Below are 17,542 nucleotides of genomic sequence, written 5' to 3'. Positions count from 1 at the left end.
GTTTTTGTAGTTCCTGGAGTTATGGCGGTGCCAACCAGAGTACTACTTAAGCAATCGAAATACATGATCGATGGGCGAGGACTATGGTTCAATACTCTAGCTTCACGACTGATGAATGTACATCCATCAATTATCAATGACGGGATTGAGTTGATGACATCCATCCCCAAGATCCCTTGGTATTCTAGCCTATCCGGGAATTCCATACAACAAAGGGAAGCGGGTATTATCTCATCCTTGTAGCTTATCGATCCCTTTAGGACTTCCTTACATGTGGAGATTGTGCCGTTGATACCTCTGATATGGGTGATCTCACCCCTTCTTGCAACCTGGAAGGACTTAGCCAATTTCGCGTTTTGAGTCAGCGCTATATCAACTAAAGACCTTTCCGCACCTGAGTCAATTAAGAATTTAATCTCTACCCCCACTACCCTGCCACATATTAATGGGAGTCCCCTCTCCGAACATGAAAATTCGGTCAGTTTAAAGATGAGGATGGGAACACGACACTGACCCTGATCAGGTTCCCGGACTAGTTTAAATCCTGACTATTTCTTTTGGGGCATTTCCTAGCCAAGTGATTTGGGCTATTGCAAACGAAACAAAGTCTGCTGTTAATATTAGGCGACTTAGTAGTCTGGGTCGAGTTTTCGGCCATCTTGGAAACTATTTCGAACAGGGTTTTCAACCCTTTTTCTAAATTGGCTAACCGATCCTCATTTTTTGGAGTCTTGTCAGGGTTTACTTCAGGACTAGTACATTCAGCACCCACTTCGCTTTGGGAGTTATAACAGACCGTTTTGAGGTCTCTAGGATTACTACATTCCTTTTCTAGCTCTTCCTCCCTTTCAGCGCATTCGAAAGCTTTCTCTAAGGTAGCAGGTTCCCTGCGACATACGTGACTTCGGATACTTATGTCTAATCCCCTGATGAACCTCTCCTTGATAATCTCATCTTTGAATGTCACGATATTTGGGTTACTCCGGATAGCCCTAGACATTATGGTTTTAGTCCTAATGATATACTCACTGACTAATTCCTTTCCTCCTTGCCTCAAATTTAGTAATTGATCGAGTAAGCCCCTTCCTTTCCCTTCGTGCTTCTGGAAACATTTAATTAGATCTTGCTCAATTTCCTTAAACGTTGGTGCAGGCGATTGCTCCAATAAACAAAAGAAAGTGTTTAATGGTTCACCTTTTAGTTTAGCTTGCAACGCAGCCACCTTAACCTCGTCCCCCCATTGGGCTAACTTAGCCACATTATCAATGGTTCTAAATAGTTGATTTATATTTACCGTGTCGTTAGGCGAATTTGAGAAAGTGGGGATCATCCCTAAGAATCCAGTAACCACGAGTGGGGGGTTCTCACTGTGGCTTTCTGCCACCAAACTCATACTGGGAGTACCTTTGTCCTCCATATAACTTACAACGATGGCTGATAATCAGTACAGCTATACAGAGAATTGGATCAACGAGGAGGGAATCCTGTCGCGGACGCCAATGTAAAGTGTGAAGCGCGATAGGAATACACAGACACGTGAATTCAATTAAAACAAATTTAATTTCGCGATTAATAATATATACAAAAAGTTCTTTGTGGATTCCCTCAGTCCAACTTCTCTTGTTGTCCGATTGTAACAATAAAACCCGCGCGATTCTTAACTAACTTAAACCTAAAAGGATAGAAAAGTATAAAAGTAGGAAGTGAGAAGAATTGATAGGATAGTGGGGTACCCTTGTTCTCGCTGAACTCCGATTCCGGCTGGTGGTTTATTCTGCGTATCTCTGGGTTCGTCAACGTTGTAAAAATACCTTTTAGGATAATTTCTTGTCAGTGTCTTTGACTCTACGGTCCGGATCCTCACCTCACGGCTCTCTATTCGGCCCTCGTAGAATTCCGTCTCACGAGCTCGCCGTTCTCGTCCGTGCTTCCTCGTGTCCGGCCGGAGAAAAAGTGACTCTTCGATGACCCAGATTTTACTCGTCCTCCACTCGAACTCTTTGTTCCACACGACCCCCTGGTGGGTGGGGAGTGGGAAGCCCGCGTTCCCAGAAGCCAGAACAATGGACAAAGGAAATTAGAAAGAAGGGTTAAGAAGGAGAGAAAATTATTAAAACTAATTAAATCTAAAATTCATATGTACAAAAATATGGCGTACAGCCACATACGCCCCATCGGAAAGGCTCAAAGTCCATGATGGAGTTTGTAGTAATCTACTCTCCTTTTCCGAAGGTGGTATCGACCCTCGCTTGCGGGAACAGCTTGATGCTCGTCATCCGATTCAAGGGGATTCTCTGGTGATGCATCGTCTTCTTGCCGCCTGATAGGTATCATCGGCTGTCTCCTGTACTGTAATGCAATCTCATCACCTCCATCATCATCAGACATATCCGGGGAATCATTGTTGTTGGGTCGGTAATGGTTTCGACCTTTATATACAGCATATGAATAATATGGTTTCAAACGATCGAAATGCACAATACAATTTTTCTTTCCATCACTACCACCCAACTCTGCGGTTACTGGACCTAAAATTCTCGTAATACGGAAAGGACCCGAATACTTAGGGGAAAATTTTCCGAACTTCCTACCCTGGTGCTTGCGTAACAGCCACACTCTCTCACCAACACTAAAGCCACGCCCTTTCCTTTTTATATTGCACCGCTCCCTATTCTTTAAGTTGTTTTGCCTGCTCCGTGAATAAGCCAAGTTACGAACAGTGTTCAATTTTTCTAACAGCTCCCTCCGATAATCATGCAAATTATGGTGGGCCGGCACGCCCGTCGGAAAGACCTGAGGTAACCTGGGGTCAAAACCGAAGAGAAGGAAGGCAGGGGATTCGCCGGTGGATGCATGAGTGGCGTTATTATAAGCAAACACTGCCTGAGCAAGATGCTCATCCCACTTCCCATTACTTCCTCTGGAGATCCGAGCTATAATACTACATATAGACTTATTAAACCGCTCACAAACCGAGTTCGCACACGGACGGTAAGCAGTAGTGATTTTATGTTTGATACGGAGTATGCCACATAATTCCTGAAACGTGGAAGAAGTGAAATTAGCCCCCCGGTCTGAGATAATAATTTCGGGGCAACCGTAACGGCATATCACATGCTGGAATATGGCGTCTGCTACGTTCTTTGCAGTCTGGTCCTTAATAGGAATTGCTTCAGAATACCTGGTGAAAACGTCAATGATAGATAGAATGTACCGATTTCCGCTGGGAGTAACCATGAGTGGGCCGACTATATCTATAGCTACCTTCTGAAAAGGGAAGCCAGCTAACTCTGTTTCTTGGAACGGCTCCTTTCCCTTGTGTAAATTAAACCTCTGACATGTCCTACACACCCTCACTACCGATCGGACTACCGATTGTAGACCCCGTATGTAGTAATGCCTGTCAACGGTATTACAAGTCTTCTCTATGCCCAAGTGCCCCCCAAGGCCCGACTCATGGAACGCTCTAACAACCTCTTCACCCATTTTCTGACCTACACATATCCGCTTCCAGTTATATAGGCCATATCTTCCCGGTTTAATGTGGACCAACACACCTCCTTCCAACTGGAATTCTGGCTGGACACCCTTTCCGGCAAGACCCTGATGCATGTTCCTTTGAGCCTTCGCAAGACCTAGTTTCATTTTTTTTAAAAAATCGTCTTCCATTTGTGATTCCACTACTCTATGGTGGAAACTGGGACTATGCACATCTAAACACTGGTTGACCAAGTTAGGTCTCTCTCCGCAACATATCGGGCGTGACAAAAGGTCGGCCACCGGATTGTGTTTACCCCTAACATGAGCTATCGTAACATCGTAATTCGTCAATTCTAAGGCCCATCTCATTAATCTGTCGTTGTGATTATTCATACTCCTCAAGTAAGATAAGGGCTTATGATCCGAATATACAGAAACTTCGTGACCTAGAACTATCGATTTGAAGTGCCGGAGAGAGAGAATAATCGCAAGGCACTCCTTCTCGATCGTTGAATACCTCAATTCCGGTCCCCTAAACTTCCTGCTATAATATCCGAGTGGGACCACGCCTTCATCCCGTTGCTGTCCCAAAACGGCACCTAGCCAACTATCAGAGGCATCGGTATATAGCACAAATGGAGAAGAGAAATCTGGGTGTGCCAAAAGGGGGGGGTTTGATAAAACTTCCTTGAACCTCATAAACTTGGACTGACAATTACTGTCCCAAACAAAATGTTTCCCTTTTTTTGTTAGTTCAGTCATGGGCAGCGCCATCTCGGAAAAATTGGGGATGAAATTGCGGAAAAAACCGACCATTCCGAGGAAACTGCGAACCTCTTTGACATTACGCGGGGTTCTACATTCCTTAATTGCTTCGACGTTGCCTGGGTCAGGGTATATACCATCACTACTAATGATGTGACCTAAATATTTAATTTCTCTAACACAAAATTTGCTTTTGGTAGGGTGGAGCTTCAGATTTGCCTTATGTAAGATCCCTATCACTTGATCAAGAAGTTTTAAATGCTCCTCCAGAGAAGGGGAAAAAAGGATGATATCATCCTGAAATACATAACATTTGTTTCCGATGAAGGGGGCGAGGAGACGTGACATACAATATTGAAAGAACCGACCGCTGTTCTTCCCCCCTTGTGGGATACGCGTTAATTGATATTTGGACCAAGGGGTAGTGAATGCAAATATATGCCTAACCTTGGGGTCAAGCGGGATCTGGAAGTAACCGGATTTGAGGTCTATTACGGAAAAGTATTTGCTACCATGGAAGGTCGTGAGTATTTCGTCCACCCTACTTAGCGGGAACACCTGTGGTTTCGTTATGTCATTAATCCTACGTAAGTCCAAAGTCATCCTGATTTCACCCGAGGTTTTCTTCACAATATGGATGGGGGAATTCCATTCCGAATGGCTTTCCTCTATGATGCCTGCCTTAAGATATGCATCAGTCAATTTTTTTAACTCGGCAAGGTAGCAATTCGGAATACGGTATTGACGGGTATTGATTACCCGGTTAGTGTCTATTTCAGGGCTGTGCATAAAAAGATCGGTGCCTTTCAAATCTTCGACCCCCTCCGAAAACAAACCGGGATACTTATCGAGGACGCGAGTCACCTGATTTTCGTCATTCGTTTTTGTAGTTCCTGGAGTTATGGCGGTGCCAACCAGAGTACTACTTAAGCAATCGAAATACATGATCGATGGGCGAGGACTATGGTTCAATACTCTAGCTTCACGACTGATGAATGTACATCCATCAATTATCAATGACGGGATTGAGTTGATGACATCCATCCCCAAGATCCCTTGGTATTCTAGCCTATCCGGGAATTCCATACAACAAAGGGAAGCGGGTATTATCTCATCCTTGTAGCTTATCGATCCCTTTAGGACTTCCTTACATGTGGAGATTGTGCCGTTGATACCTCTGATATGGGTGATCTCACCCCTTCTTGCAACCTGGAAGGACTTAGCCAATTTCGCGTTTTGAGTCAGCGCTATATCAACTAAAGACCTTTCCGCACCTGAGTCAATTAAGAATTTAATCTCTACCCCCACTACCCTGCCACATATTAATGGGAGTCCCCTCTCCGAACATGAAAATTCGGTCAGTTTAAAGATGAGGATGGGAACACGACACTGACCCTGATCAGGTTCCCGGACTAGTTTAAATCCTGACTATTTCTTTTGGGGCATTTCCTAGCCAAGTGATTTGGGCTATTGCAAACGAAACAAAGTCTGCTGTTAATATTAGGCGACTTAGTAGTCTGGGTCGAGTTTTCGGCCATCTTGGAAACTATTTCGAACAGGGTTTTCAACCCTTTTTCTAAATTGGCTAACCGATCCTCATCTTTTGGAGTCTTGTCAGGGTTTACTTCAGGACTAGTACATTCAGCACCCACTTCGCTTTGGGAGTTATAACAGACCGTTTTGAGGTCTCTAGGATTACTACATTCCTTTTCTAGCTCTTCCTCCCTTTCAGCGCATTCGAAAGCTTTCTCTAAGGTAGCAGGTTCCCTGCGACATACGTGACTTCGGATACTTATGTCTAATCCCCTGATGAACCTCTCCTTGATAATCTCATCTTTGAATGTCACGATATTTGGGTTACTCCGGATAGCCCTAGACATTATGGTTTTAGTCCTAATGATATACTCACTGACTAATTCCTTTCCTCCTTGCCTCAAATTTAGTAATTGATCGAGTAAGCCCCTTCCTTTCCCTTCGTGCTTCTGGAAACATTTAATTAGATCTTGCTCAATTTCCTTAAACGTTGGTGCAGGCGATTGCTCCAATAAACAAAAGAAAGTGTTTAATGGTTCACCTTTTAGTTTAGCTTGCAACGCAGCCACCTTAACCTCGTCCCCCCATTGGGCTAACTTAGCCACATTATCAATGGTTCTAAATAGTTGATTTATATTTACCGTGTCGTTAGGCGAATTTGAGAAAGTGGGGATCATCCCTAAGAATCCAGTAACCACGAGTGGGGGGTTCTCACTGTGGCTTTCTGCCACCAAACTCATACTGGGAGTACCTTTGTCCTCCATATAACTTACAACGATGGCTGATAATCAGTACAGCTATACAGAGAATTGGATCAACGAGGAGGGAATCCTGTCGCGGACGCCAATGTAAAGTGTGAAGCGCGATAGGAATACACAGACACGTGAATTCAATTAAAACAAATTTAATTTCGCGATTAATAATATATACAAAAAGTTCTTTGTGGATTCCCTCAGTCCAACTTCTCTTGTTGTCCGATTGTAACAATAAAACCCGCGCGATTCTTAACTAACTTAAACCTAAAAGGATAGAAAAGTATAAAAGTAGGAAGTGAGAAGAATTGATAGGATAGTGGGGTACCCTTGTTCTCGCTGAACTCCGATTCCGGCTGGTGGTTTATTCTGCGTATCTCTGGGTTCGTCAACGTTGTAAAAATACCTTTTAGGATAATTTCTTGTCAGTGTCTTTGACTCTACGGTCCGGATCCTCACCTCACGGCTCTCTATTCGGCCCTCGTAGAATTCCGTCTCACGAGCTCGCCGTTCTCGTCCGTGCTTCCTCGTGTCCGGCCGGAGAAAAAGTGACTCTTCGATGACCCAGATTTTACTCGTCCTCCACTCGAACTCTTTGTTCCACACGACCCCCTGGTGGGTGGGGAGTGGGAAGCCCGCGTTCCCAGAAGCCAGAACAATGGACAAAGGAAATTAGAAAGAAGGGTTAAGAAGGAGAGAAAATTATTAAAACTAATTAAATCTAAAATTCATATGTACAAAAATATGGCGTACAGCCACAAGAGATCACAACTCAAAGAATCTCCTGATGCAGTGCTAATGTTATTTTTATGGCGGGAGATTTCCCTTCCAAGCTCCATATGTCTCCACTCCTCTGCCACCAACTACAACAAACGAAGGTATGTACTGTGCTATTTTATTAAATAAAGTTTACATATTTGTTGCTGTAATGATAAATACTACATTTTCCTAATTTCATCAAAGAAAACCCATTTTTCAAATAAAATTACAAAAATTCTGGAAGCTAGAACAGATAAATTGTATCTGCATTAATTTCTGTGGAAAAAATTGCTTCAGTTAATGAACAGAGTCATGGAATGGATTAAGTTTGTTAACCGAGGTTACACTGTATTGGTAAGCTAGATTTGTCAAATGTTTTCATTAAGTTTGTCTTTGTAATGGATGGCTCATTGCACCTATTAAATAGTCATATGATGAGTTAATATCTCATATCCTATTTTTTTATCACAATAATATGTGGTGCTGTGCTGTTCTCTCTTCTTCTCTTGATCCTGACTGTTGAAAAAAGTCTTCCAACTGTATAAGCTCTTGGAGGAGAATGTACCTGCAGAATCAAACAAAACAGATTGCTTTCCTTAAGCATACAAAACTTAGTTTCAGCAGTAACAAAGAACACCCCATGGATAAGCAAATTCTCCAAATAGTCATGGGATAAACTTCTAAAGCCCAGCATTTTGATAGAAAAGCAAGTTTAACATAGTTACAAATCTTCAATACCAACCTGTGGTATGTCTTGGCCAGTATAGCCATTATAACTGATTCACAGTTGCTGTATAGAGTAACAAACACTCAAACAATCTTAAAACACAGCAAAAACTTTACTAACTAAAACATGTTCAATCATCTTTAATGACAAGTAGAATACATAACAAAATGCCAAACAGAAGTTTAAACACTAACATTCTAGAACAGAGTTTTTTGCCACACAGTTTTACACATGTGTGTTCCTGGCCTTAGAGAATATTTCAGTAATACAAATATTTCTGCAGAAGATACTATCATTTCACAACCTATTAAAATATTAACACAACTTAATATTGGGTCACAACTCGTAGTTCGAGAAACTCTGTTCTATAATACAAAATTTAAATATGGCGATCAGACCATTAACAAATCCTAAAAAAGAACAAATGTGTAACTTTAAACTAATCCAAAAATAATAACATAAAAAATAAATACCAAGAATAAACACACAAATACATAATTGCAATAATAAATAAATAATTTTGTTTGATTTTTGAGAGGATGTGACACAAATCCAAGTTGAAATTAAACATGAGTAAACAGGAACTATTGTTTTATAGGGTATAATTTTTGTTAAAGCACAGCAACTGAAGTTATTAAAACCCTTTAAGGAATTGTTAATCATGGTGACCTCCTTTTACTCTTCCTTTCTCTAGCACTTTCATTGACCTTCCATTAGACAATTTGTATAATCTTTTGTGTAATCTTTGTTCAGTGTTCACATAATGAGTTCTATGAGTTTAACCAGTTATATCACAGTCTTCTACAAACTTAACAAGTCTAACATTTATTGCTCTTTACTGCATTATACAGTAAAACTTCTCAAACTCAAGGCTCCAAGGAGCAGAAAAAATCTTTGAGTTACAGACAATTCAAGTTAGAATAATAGAGTAAAAAATTCTGATTTTGAATAGATTTGTATTTCTACCTCTCTTGCATTATATAAAGAATCTTTGATAGTTTTTTTGTTTTAAACAGCCCATGTAATGCCTTTCAGCAAAATGTTCAATGTAACAAATGGAATTGAACAGTTTTGCAAGTACTTTGAGATACTTTGAGTTAAAACAAGAGGACCTCTTACTTTGGACTGGAACATTGTCTGGTGTTGGACAGTAGATAAAACTAACTGTCCGAAAATATTATGGAAATCTGATAATTAGGATCACTTGGGGGAAGTTGTAGAAGTTGAGAGATCATGAAAAACTTTGACTTAAAGAAAATTCAAGTTAAGAAATTCAAGTTAGAGACATTAAAGCTGTTCTATTGAGACCTGCTGAATGCTTCATTTTCTTTGAGCTAAAGAAATATTTGAATTAGAGAAGTTTTGCTGTATTTTATATTTAATTGTTATATCCTGCCATTAATGAGTGTAATCAATTGTTTGACTCAAAGATAGTTTTTCAATATACCAGTTTTGGCCATCTTAAATCAGGAGGTCATAAATTAATCACTGATTTATGATATGGATAATTCTGAATTGTAAATTTTTATTGAACCACTTTAAAATAACTTGTTTAATATTTTTCCTAGATTTGAAAATACTTTTTTAATGAAATGTTCTTACAAATGGCATTATTTCATAAATAATTGTATAATAGTTAATAATAATAATAATAATAATAATAATAGTAATAACTCTCCCGTGGTCACCACCTGGTCGTGGTGGGAGAGTCCAGTAATTTTACTGATCCATAGGGCAATGCAGGCTGGAGCATAAGCTCCTGGTAGGGACACCCATGCCAGTAAGGTCTATGGGGAGAAATGAAGCTAAAAGTGACCACACACCCACATTCTGTGGAGATATGTATCATGGTAGTAACCAGATCTAAATGTGATACTGGCTCGGACCTCGCCCGAGTTAACAAGGTCCGCGTTCATGGGTTAGGCAGAGGCTCACGTTCGAAAAATAGGCCACAGTCTCCCCTGGTTACCAGTGGCGAAAGCAGCACCGGCCCAAGCATGGCTACTGCAATGCCCTCAACAGATGTGAGGAACAAACCCAGCCTTGGTGTTTCTGTGGCAATGCATCCACAGACCACAAAGGCTGGAAAACCACGCCAACGGATGAAATGGACAATGGAAATGAACAAGTTTATCATCCGTACTTATTACACCATCACAAAACTCGAAACAAACATGACAGCATACAGACAACAACTACACCATAGATTCACACAACAGTATCCTCACCTCACTGTCACCGAACAAAGGGTTGTTGTTCAAAAAAGAACAATTATACACAACAACCTTATTCCACAAACAACACTTGAACTTATCAAACAACAGGTTGCTGATCAAATACATCAACAGACAGAAACATTTAACATTAATGAAGATCACGTAACCTGTCAGGATAATCCAGCAACAAGCATTGATAATAACACACATACAACAATTACCACTAATGATACTATAGACACTTCCTCATCCATCACTGATAACATAGACATGGATTTAGTTAATACGCTCTCACATATATTTCAGGAAACACTCACTAAATATACAAGCACAGATCCCACACAACGACCACAAATACCAAAAATCAACACGTCAAAGGAAGTAGGAAAAACACTAAATTATGTAAACACTCGCTTACTACCACACTACATTCATTCAATTTCTACACTCGCAGACATTCATACATTAGTTTATGCTGGGGCAGTCACAGTAGTGACACACCACGGACTGAAAGTACAATCACAGACAAATACACAGAAAACACAATTCTATCACAAGCCTGCCTGGCAGAGAAGAATAGAAACACAAATAAATGACATTAGACAGCAATTAGGCAGGCTGACACAATACACTAGAAACAACATAACACCCAAATTAAGGAAACAGCTCAAAAACATTTTCAAGAAAATAAAAACACACACAAAACATGAACATCACAACACACGCATCACAGAATACATTGATACACTAAAACAAAAACTTCCTGCCAAAGCACGTAGACTCAAACGATACAAAACATGTACACTACGAAAACAACAAAATAAATTATTTACAAACAATGAAAAACTCTTTTACAGACAAATTAATAACAAAGCAAACACTGGTACACAGCACAGTGGCACACGAACAGAAGAAGAACTCACAACATATTGGTCTTCTCTTTGGTCCAGTGCTGTCACGCATAATGCTGATGCAGGCTGGATCGAGGAGGAGAACAGAAACTTGCACAACATACCAACTATGCCCTGTGTTGAAATAAACATACACGATTTCCAATACACTGTTAACAGAACACACAACTAGAAGACACCTGGTGTAGACAACATTCACAATTTCTGGTACAAAAAGTTTACATCACTGCACCAGGAACTAGCTAAACATCTAACACACATCATCATCAATCCACAAGACATGCCAAATTTTCTTACTCAGGGCATCACCTACATGAAACCTAAAAACAACAATACCACAGACCCCACACAATACAGACCAATTACATGTCTTCCAACACTCTACAAATTATTGACATCCTGTATTGCAAACAAAATATACAAACATGTTGAAGAACACGACATTCTAACAGAACAACAAAAAGGTTGTCGTAGAAACCACAGGGGATGCAAAGAACAGTTACTCATAGATTCAGTCATTCTACGGCAAGCACACAGACAACACAGAAACATACACATGGCATATATAGACTACAGAAAAGCATTCGACAGTGTTCCACACAGTTGGCTGCTACATATCCTACACATGTACAAAATACATCCATCACTCATTGCATTCTTTCAAAACACTATGCAGCACTGAAGAACAACACTACATCTCAGGGTTAGTAACACTTCCATACAAACAAACTGAATTTTTATTAGGCGAGGAATTTTTCAAGGAGATTCCTTGAGTCCTCTCTGGTTCTGCTTAGCCTTGAACCCATTATCCAACATGTTAAACAACACGCAATATGGTTACAATATCAGACACGAAAAAACAACACAGTTTACACTGTCACATCTCATGTACATGGATGACATAAAACTTTATGCATCCACACAAAAACAACTTCATCAACTCCTACAAATCACACATTCATACACCAAGGACATACAAATGGAATTTGGCCTAGATAAATGCAAAACAGTTCACATAGAAAAAGGAATCCTGAAGAAAGAAGGTTTTGCGCTTGGAAATTGAGACATTATTGAATCCATGGAAGAGGGCGAGTTCTACAAGTATTTAGGATTCCAACAGGCCAAACTAACAGAACATACACAAATAAAGCAAAGATTAATTAAAGAATACCAAAGTAGGTTAAATGCTATTCTCAGAACACAATTAAATGCAAAACACACAGTTAAAGCAATAAACACATATGTCATCCCAGTACTCACATATTCTTTTGGAGTTATACATTGGACTCACACAGATCTTGAGCAACTCCAAAGGAAAACAAGAACAACACTTACTAAGCATAAACAACATCATCCTAAATTTGCCACAGAAAGATTAACCCTTCCACGTAAAGATGGCGGACGTGGCCTGATTGACATAGTTAACCTTCACTACAAACAAATACAGTCACTGCGAGAGTTTTTCTACAAAAAACAAGAAACATCACAATTACATAAAGCAGTAACTCTAGCAGACTCAAATAACACACCATTAAACTTACACTCATATCATATGGACACAACACAACATATAAAAAGCATAGACACCATTAAGCAATTGTGGGCTCGAAAGGCACTCCATGGCAGGCATCCTTACGACCTGGCCCAGGATTTTGTTGACAAAACTGCGTCAAACAGCTGGTTAGCTCGGGGATGCCTCTTTGGGGAGACGGAAGGATTCATGATTGCCATACAGGATCAGGTCATAAATACTAAAAACTACAGAAAACACATACTCAAAGATACAACACTCACAAATGACACATGCAGAAAATGTCACATCATGCCAGAAACTATACAACACATCACCTCTGGTTGCAAGCTCTTGGCACAGACAGATTATTTACACAGACATAATCAAGTAGCAAATATAATACACCAAGAGCTTGCAAAGAAACACAAAATAGTAGACTTCCACAAACCATACTACAAATACATTCCACAGACAGTATTGGAAAACAACACGCACAAAATGTACTACGACAGAGCCATAATCACAGATAAAACAATTTACCACAACAGACCAGACATCACACTCATTGACAAACACAATAAAATCACATACATTATAGACATATCCATTCCAAACACTCACAATATACAAAACGCATGCACTGAAAAAATTAGCAAGTACACAGAACTCGCCCAGGAAATAAGGCATCTGTGGAGGATGGATAGGGTGCTTATTGTACCTGTTGTTCTCTCCTCTACAGGTGTCATATCACACACACTACACAAAAGCCTGGGCACATTAGAATTGAATAGAAACACATACATCACACTACAGAAGGCCACTATATTGAATACATGTCACATTGTGAGAAAATTCCTGAATACAGACACACACACTGATACACTTCTTTAATTTCTGTTTTGGATACTATGCCTTGACTTTGGTCCGGCATAGTACACAGCCACCGGTGTTAACCGAGTATAGCTCACTTAACCCAACATAATAATAATAAATAATAATGTAAATTGCTGATATACCAAGATAGGAATAAATGTGACACACAACATGAAGTTGTGTAAATTATATATCAATAAACTTTTCTTTGTAAATGAAAATTCATTCTTATTATATAATGATAAACTTACTTTATTTTATTTTTTATGACAAATCATTACATTTCTGGATTATAATATTAAATTTCATTTTTTCAGATTGAAAATTATAATAAATTGTTATGTATTATCAAATATACTCTACAAGATTTGAAACATGGACTTAAAGGTGAAAAGTTGTTATCTGAAGAATTAGAAGAAATTTTTGATGATTTTTATCAGAAGAAGGTTCCTGAAATATGGAAAAAGGTAAGCAAAAAATTGAATATTTATTATGTAATATAGATTTTAATGTTAATAAAAATAAATACTGAGAGATTAAAAACATAAACATAAACAATAAATTACAATGTAAGTTGTTAATGACAATATGATGATAAAATAATTATAAAATTAAGATATTACAAAAATAAATTTTATAATTTAGCAAAGAAATATAATCAAAACAGAATGATGACAATAGAAAATATCAATGTTTCAAATTTCATATTTTGATGTACAGAAAAAAGCAATATAATTTTTCTTTCTTTTTTTTGGTGCATCTCCACTCAAGCAAAACAATGATATTTTGACCAAACCAATCATTAGCCCAGTGGTGTAACTAATTCTTAGCCAATCAAGATGTAGCCATAATTATTGTGTCAAAAGATTTGATTTCATTCATGTTACAATTGTTAATTAGATACAAGATGAAAGATGTTCACAGAGGTGTAGTTACCATGGAGCAGTTGGAACAAACTGCTCTGGGTGCACAAATCATGAGGGCACCAAGTTAGAAAGAGCAAAATAAAAACTTGTAAAAACATTTGTAAAAAAAATTTTTGGATTTAATAATTAATCAATTAACTATTAGATTTGAATCCATTTGACAATTATGTACACTTTTTAAGTACTTATCACCTGCATATCTTGTCACGTCATCTGATAAAAATATTCTGGAAGGATCAGAATTGTTACAATTTGCATATTCCTTTGACATTTTGCCTAATTTTGGGCCTCAACTGCTTCTATTTAAAATGTTTTATTATACTCAGGTAAAAGAAATTACTTCTATACGCAAAGTTGCTGAACTACTTTTAGTTCACATCACAGCTAAAGTAGCTTCTCTGACATTATTGCAGCATGCCTCATTTTTTTAACTTTATTGGTGATGACAACGACAGCAGAATGAAGTTTTTCAAAACTAAAATTAATCAAAACTTATTTAAGAAGCAGCATGTCACAATATAGTCTTGGCTCTGGTTACTATATCAATTGAAAAAACAATAGCTTGTCAACTTGATCTGGAGAAAGTGATTGACCAATTTGCAAATGAAAAAGCGAGAAAACAATAATTTTGAATTAAATGTTGTTACTGGTTTTGTTGTGGATTTTTTTTAAAATTTAAAGTTATTGGTTTTTTTTCAGTAACTTATCACACAATGAACAATTATTAATATAGGCTTTATTGGTGGAGGAAATGCATTTCGGATCTTTAAACCCTTGTTCAGTCATTATAGCTGATTATTAGTTACAAATCGACATAATTGACATTAAAGAAAACTTTGGGTAATTGACTGGGTAGAATCTGTTTACAACAGTTGCTGTAGATCAGGTGTGGCTGTCCGCCATTTTGTTGTTTGTAAATACTGTGTATAGAATTAAAACCCTTTCTTCTTTCCTTAATCCTTCTCCCTTCTGCTCTTAACCCTTCCCGTCACCTGACAGGAACGGCTTTTCTCGTGGGTCCTGATTGGTGGTTTTCACAAAAGGGACAGGAGGGGGTCCTGCCCGAATAAACAGTGAGTCAGAGGGATAAGAATAACGGACACTTTTGGACCGGACACCGAGAAGGAAGGTCGAGAGAGACTCCTTGGGTATGTGCGTGAAATGAAGACCAACAGATAGAGCCCAGATAGAAAGTGTGGGACAGAATCGAGAACTAATTGAGAGATTCGTTCCTGTGAAGTCTCAAGAAACACCTCAGTGCATATCGAGTATCCACCGCATAGTATAAAACCCGATGCTAACGGATTGGACATCCACCGTAATTGACCTCCCAGATCAGGACCCCTTTCGTCTAACTACCAGTAGCACCTCCTATTACTTTCTTCATCTTTCTATTTCTATTAGTCATAGTGATAGATTAAGTTTAGTTGTAAGTATAGTTATAAGTAGTTAATTACAATCGTATCGAGTATAACATAAATTGTAAAATTCTGAACGAGAGCGGAGACTATATATATCCACGAGAATTCGTCTCTGTGACGGGCATCAGTAACCTGTTAATAAAATAATTCTGTAAATAAATATTTTTGTTCCTCGTGAATTGTTCATATCATTCGTCTTTTACATTCCACTTATCACACAGGCATGTCAAACATGCGGCCCGCCAAGACTTTTTAAAAATTTTTAAATATCAAGCTTTGACGCTTGAAGTTGGAAAGTTTGAACTTTTTTGAACTGTACAATTCCCGCCCTTTTTGTGTTTGTTTGTTCCGTATTTCATCCAACCAATTCAAATTGGTCGACGCTATGAAAGACGGTTGGATAACGGCCGTGGCTTTGAATCTACGAATGATGATTGGCTGGCAAACATCGTATGAGAGCGGACGTCGTGGAAGACTGCTACGCACTTATTGGTCCATCAGCGATTGCTACAATCCGTATAAAAGGAAAGGTTTTGGCGTGAAAGCCAAGTTTTTGCTGGAACTTCAAGGCGGATGTTTGTGTGCTCTACCGTAAGGTGTTTCGTCTACTATTGCCGTGACGAGTGACGGGAGGAGTGTTCCGAGTAACTGTATCCGAAGTATACGTCGCAAGGTGTCTTTTCGACAGATCTGTTCAGGAATAGTGACTTTTGGAACTTTGATTGTTTGTGTGAATCTACTTTGTAAACGTCGTAATTTTTGTGATTTGTAAATCTCATAAACCTTGTAAGTTCATGTAACGTCAAATAGTTGTCATAAACGTTTTGTTTAATTTGAAAAGAGGTATTTCAAATTTGATTAACTTCAAGAACAATGAGTAAGAAAAGGTCAATTGAAGAGGAACATTGTAATTTTCAAGAAAAATGGGAATTGCAATATTTTTGTGTCCAAAAGAATAAGAATAAAATATTATGCTTGATATGTAAAAACTCTATTTCAGTTCCTAAGGAATATAATCTTAAAAGGCACTATGACAGAAATCATAAAAGAAACTATGACCAATACGTTGGAATTGAAATCACTCCTTCAAAAGCAACAAAGTGTATTCACTAAATCTGTTGAAGACAATACAGCTGCTGTAAAAGTTAGTTATATATTATCACATTTAATTGTAAGCAGATCGAAACCATTTACCGAAGGGGAATTTATTAGGGAATGCTTAATTAAAGCGGCGGAAGTATTATGTCCAGCACAAAAAAAAATTTTAAAGTGTAAGTTTAAGTCGAAATACTGTAGCTAGCAGAGTTGATGAAACAGCCGATAATTTGAGATATCAGCACAATTCAACAATATTAACATTTCAATCCTACTCTATTGCAATTGATGAAAGTACAGATATTCAAAATATCGCTCAGCTGGCCATTTTTATTCACGGATGCAATGTTAATTTAAAAATAAGTTAAGAACTTTTAGAAATCATTCCTATGCATAATACAACTACTGGAGCTGATATTTTTGATGCACTTATGGAAGTTTTGAAGAAGTATAAGTTACCGTTGGAAAAGTTGGTTTGTCTTGCAACTGATGGTGCACCTACCATGACCAGTATTACTAAAGGAGTTGTTGCAAGATTAAAAGAAACATGCAAACAGCATGGTAATAATAA

General features: G+C 38.5%; 1 protein-coding gene across 1 annotated transcript in view; it reads left to right on the top strand.

Annotated features, from left to right (window-relative positions):
* The window catches only part of LOC136980687 (dynein axonemal heavy chain 2-like), a 647,596-nt gene that overhangs the window by 605,329 nt on the left and 24,725 nt on the right, over positions 1-17,542 (top strand). The window contains exon 70 of the mRNA XM_067276853.1: positions 13,847-13,996. Within this exon, the coding sequence (XP_067132954.1) occupies positions 13,847-13,996 (150 nt within the window). The remainder of the gene's footprint in view (positions 1-13,846; positions 13,997-17,542) is intronic.

This window comes from Centruroides vittatus, unplaced genomic scaffold, assembly GCF_030686945.1.
Source record: "Centruroides vittatus isolate TY-2023 unplaced genomic scaffold, ASM3068694v2 contig_717, whole genome shotgun sequence".
In the NCBI taxonomy this organism is placed as follows: domain Eukaryota; kingdom Metazoa; phylum Arthropoda; class Arachnida; order Scorpiones; family Buthidae; genus Centruroides; species Centruroides vittatus.
This window is presented reverse-complemented; position numbering and strand designations above follow the sequence as displayed.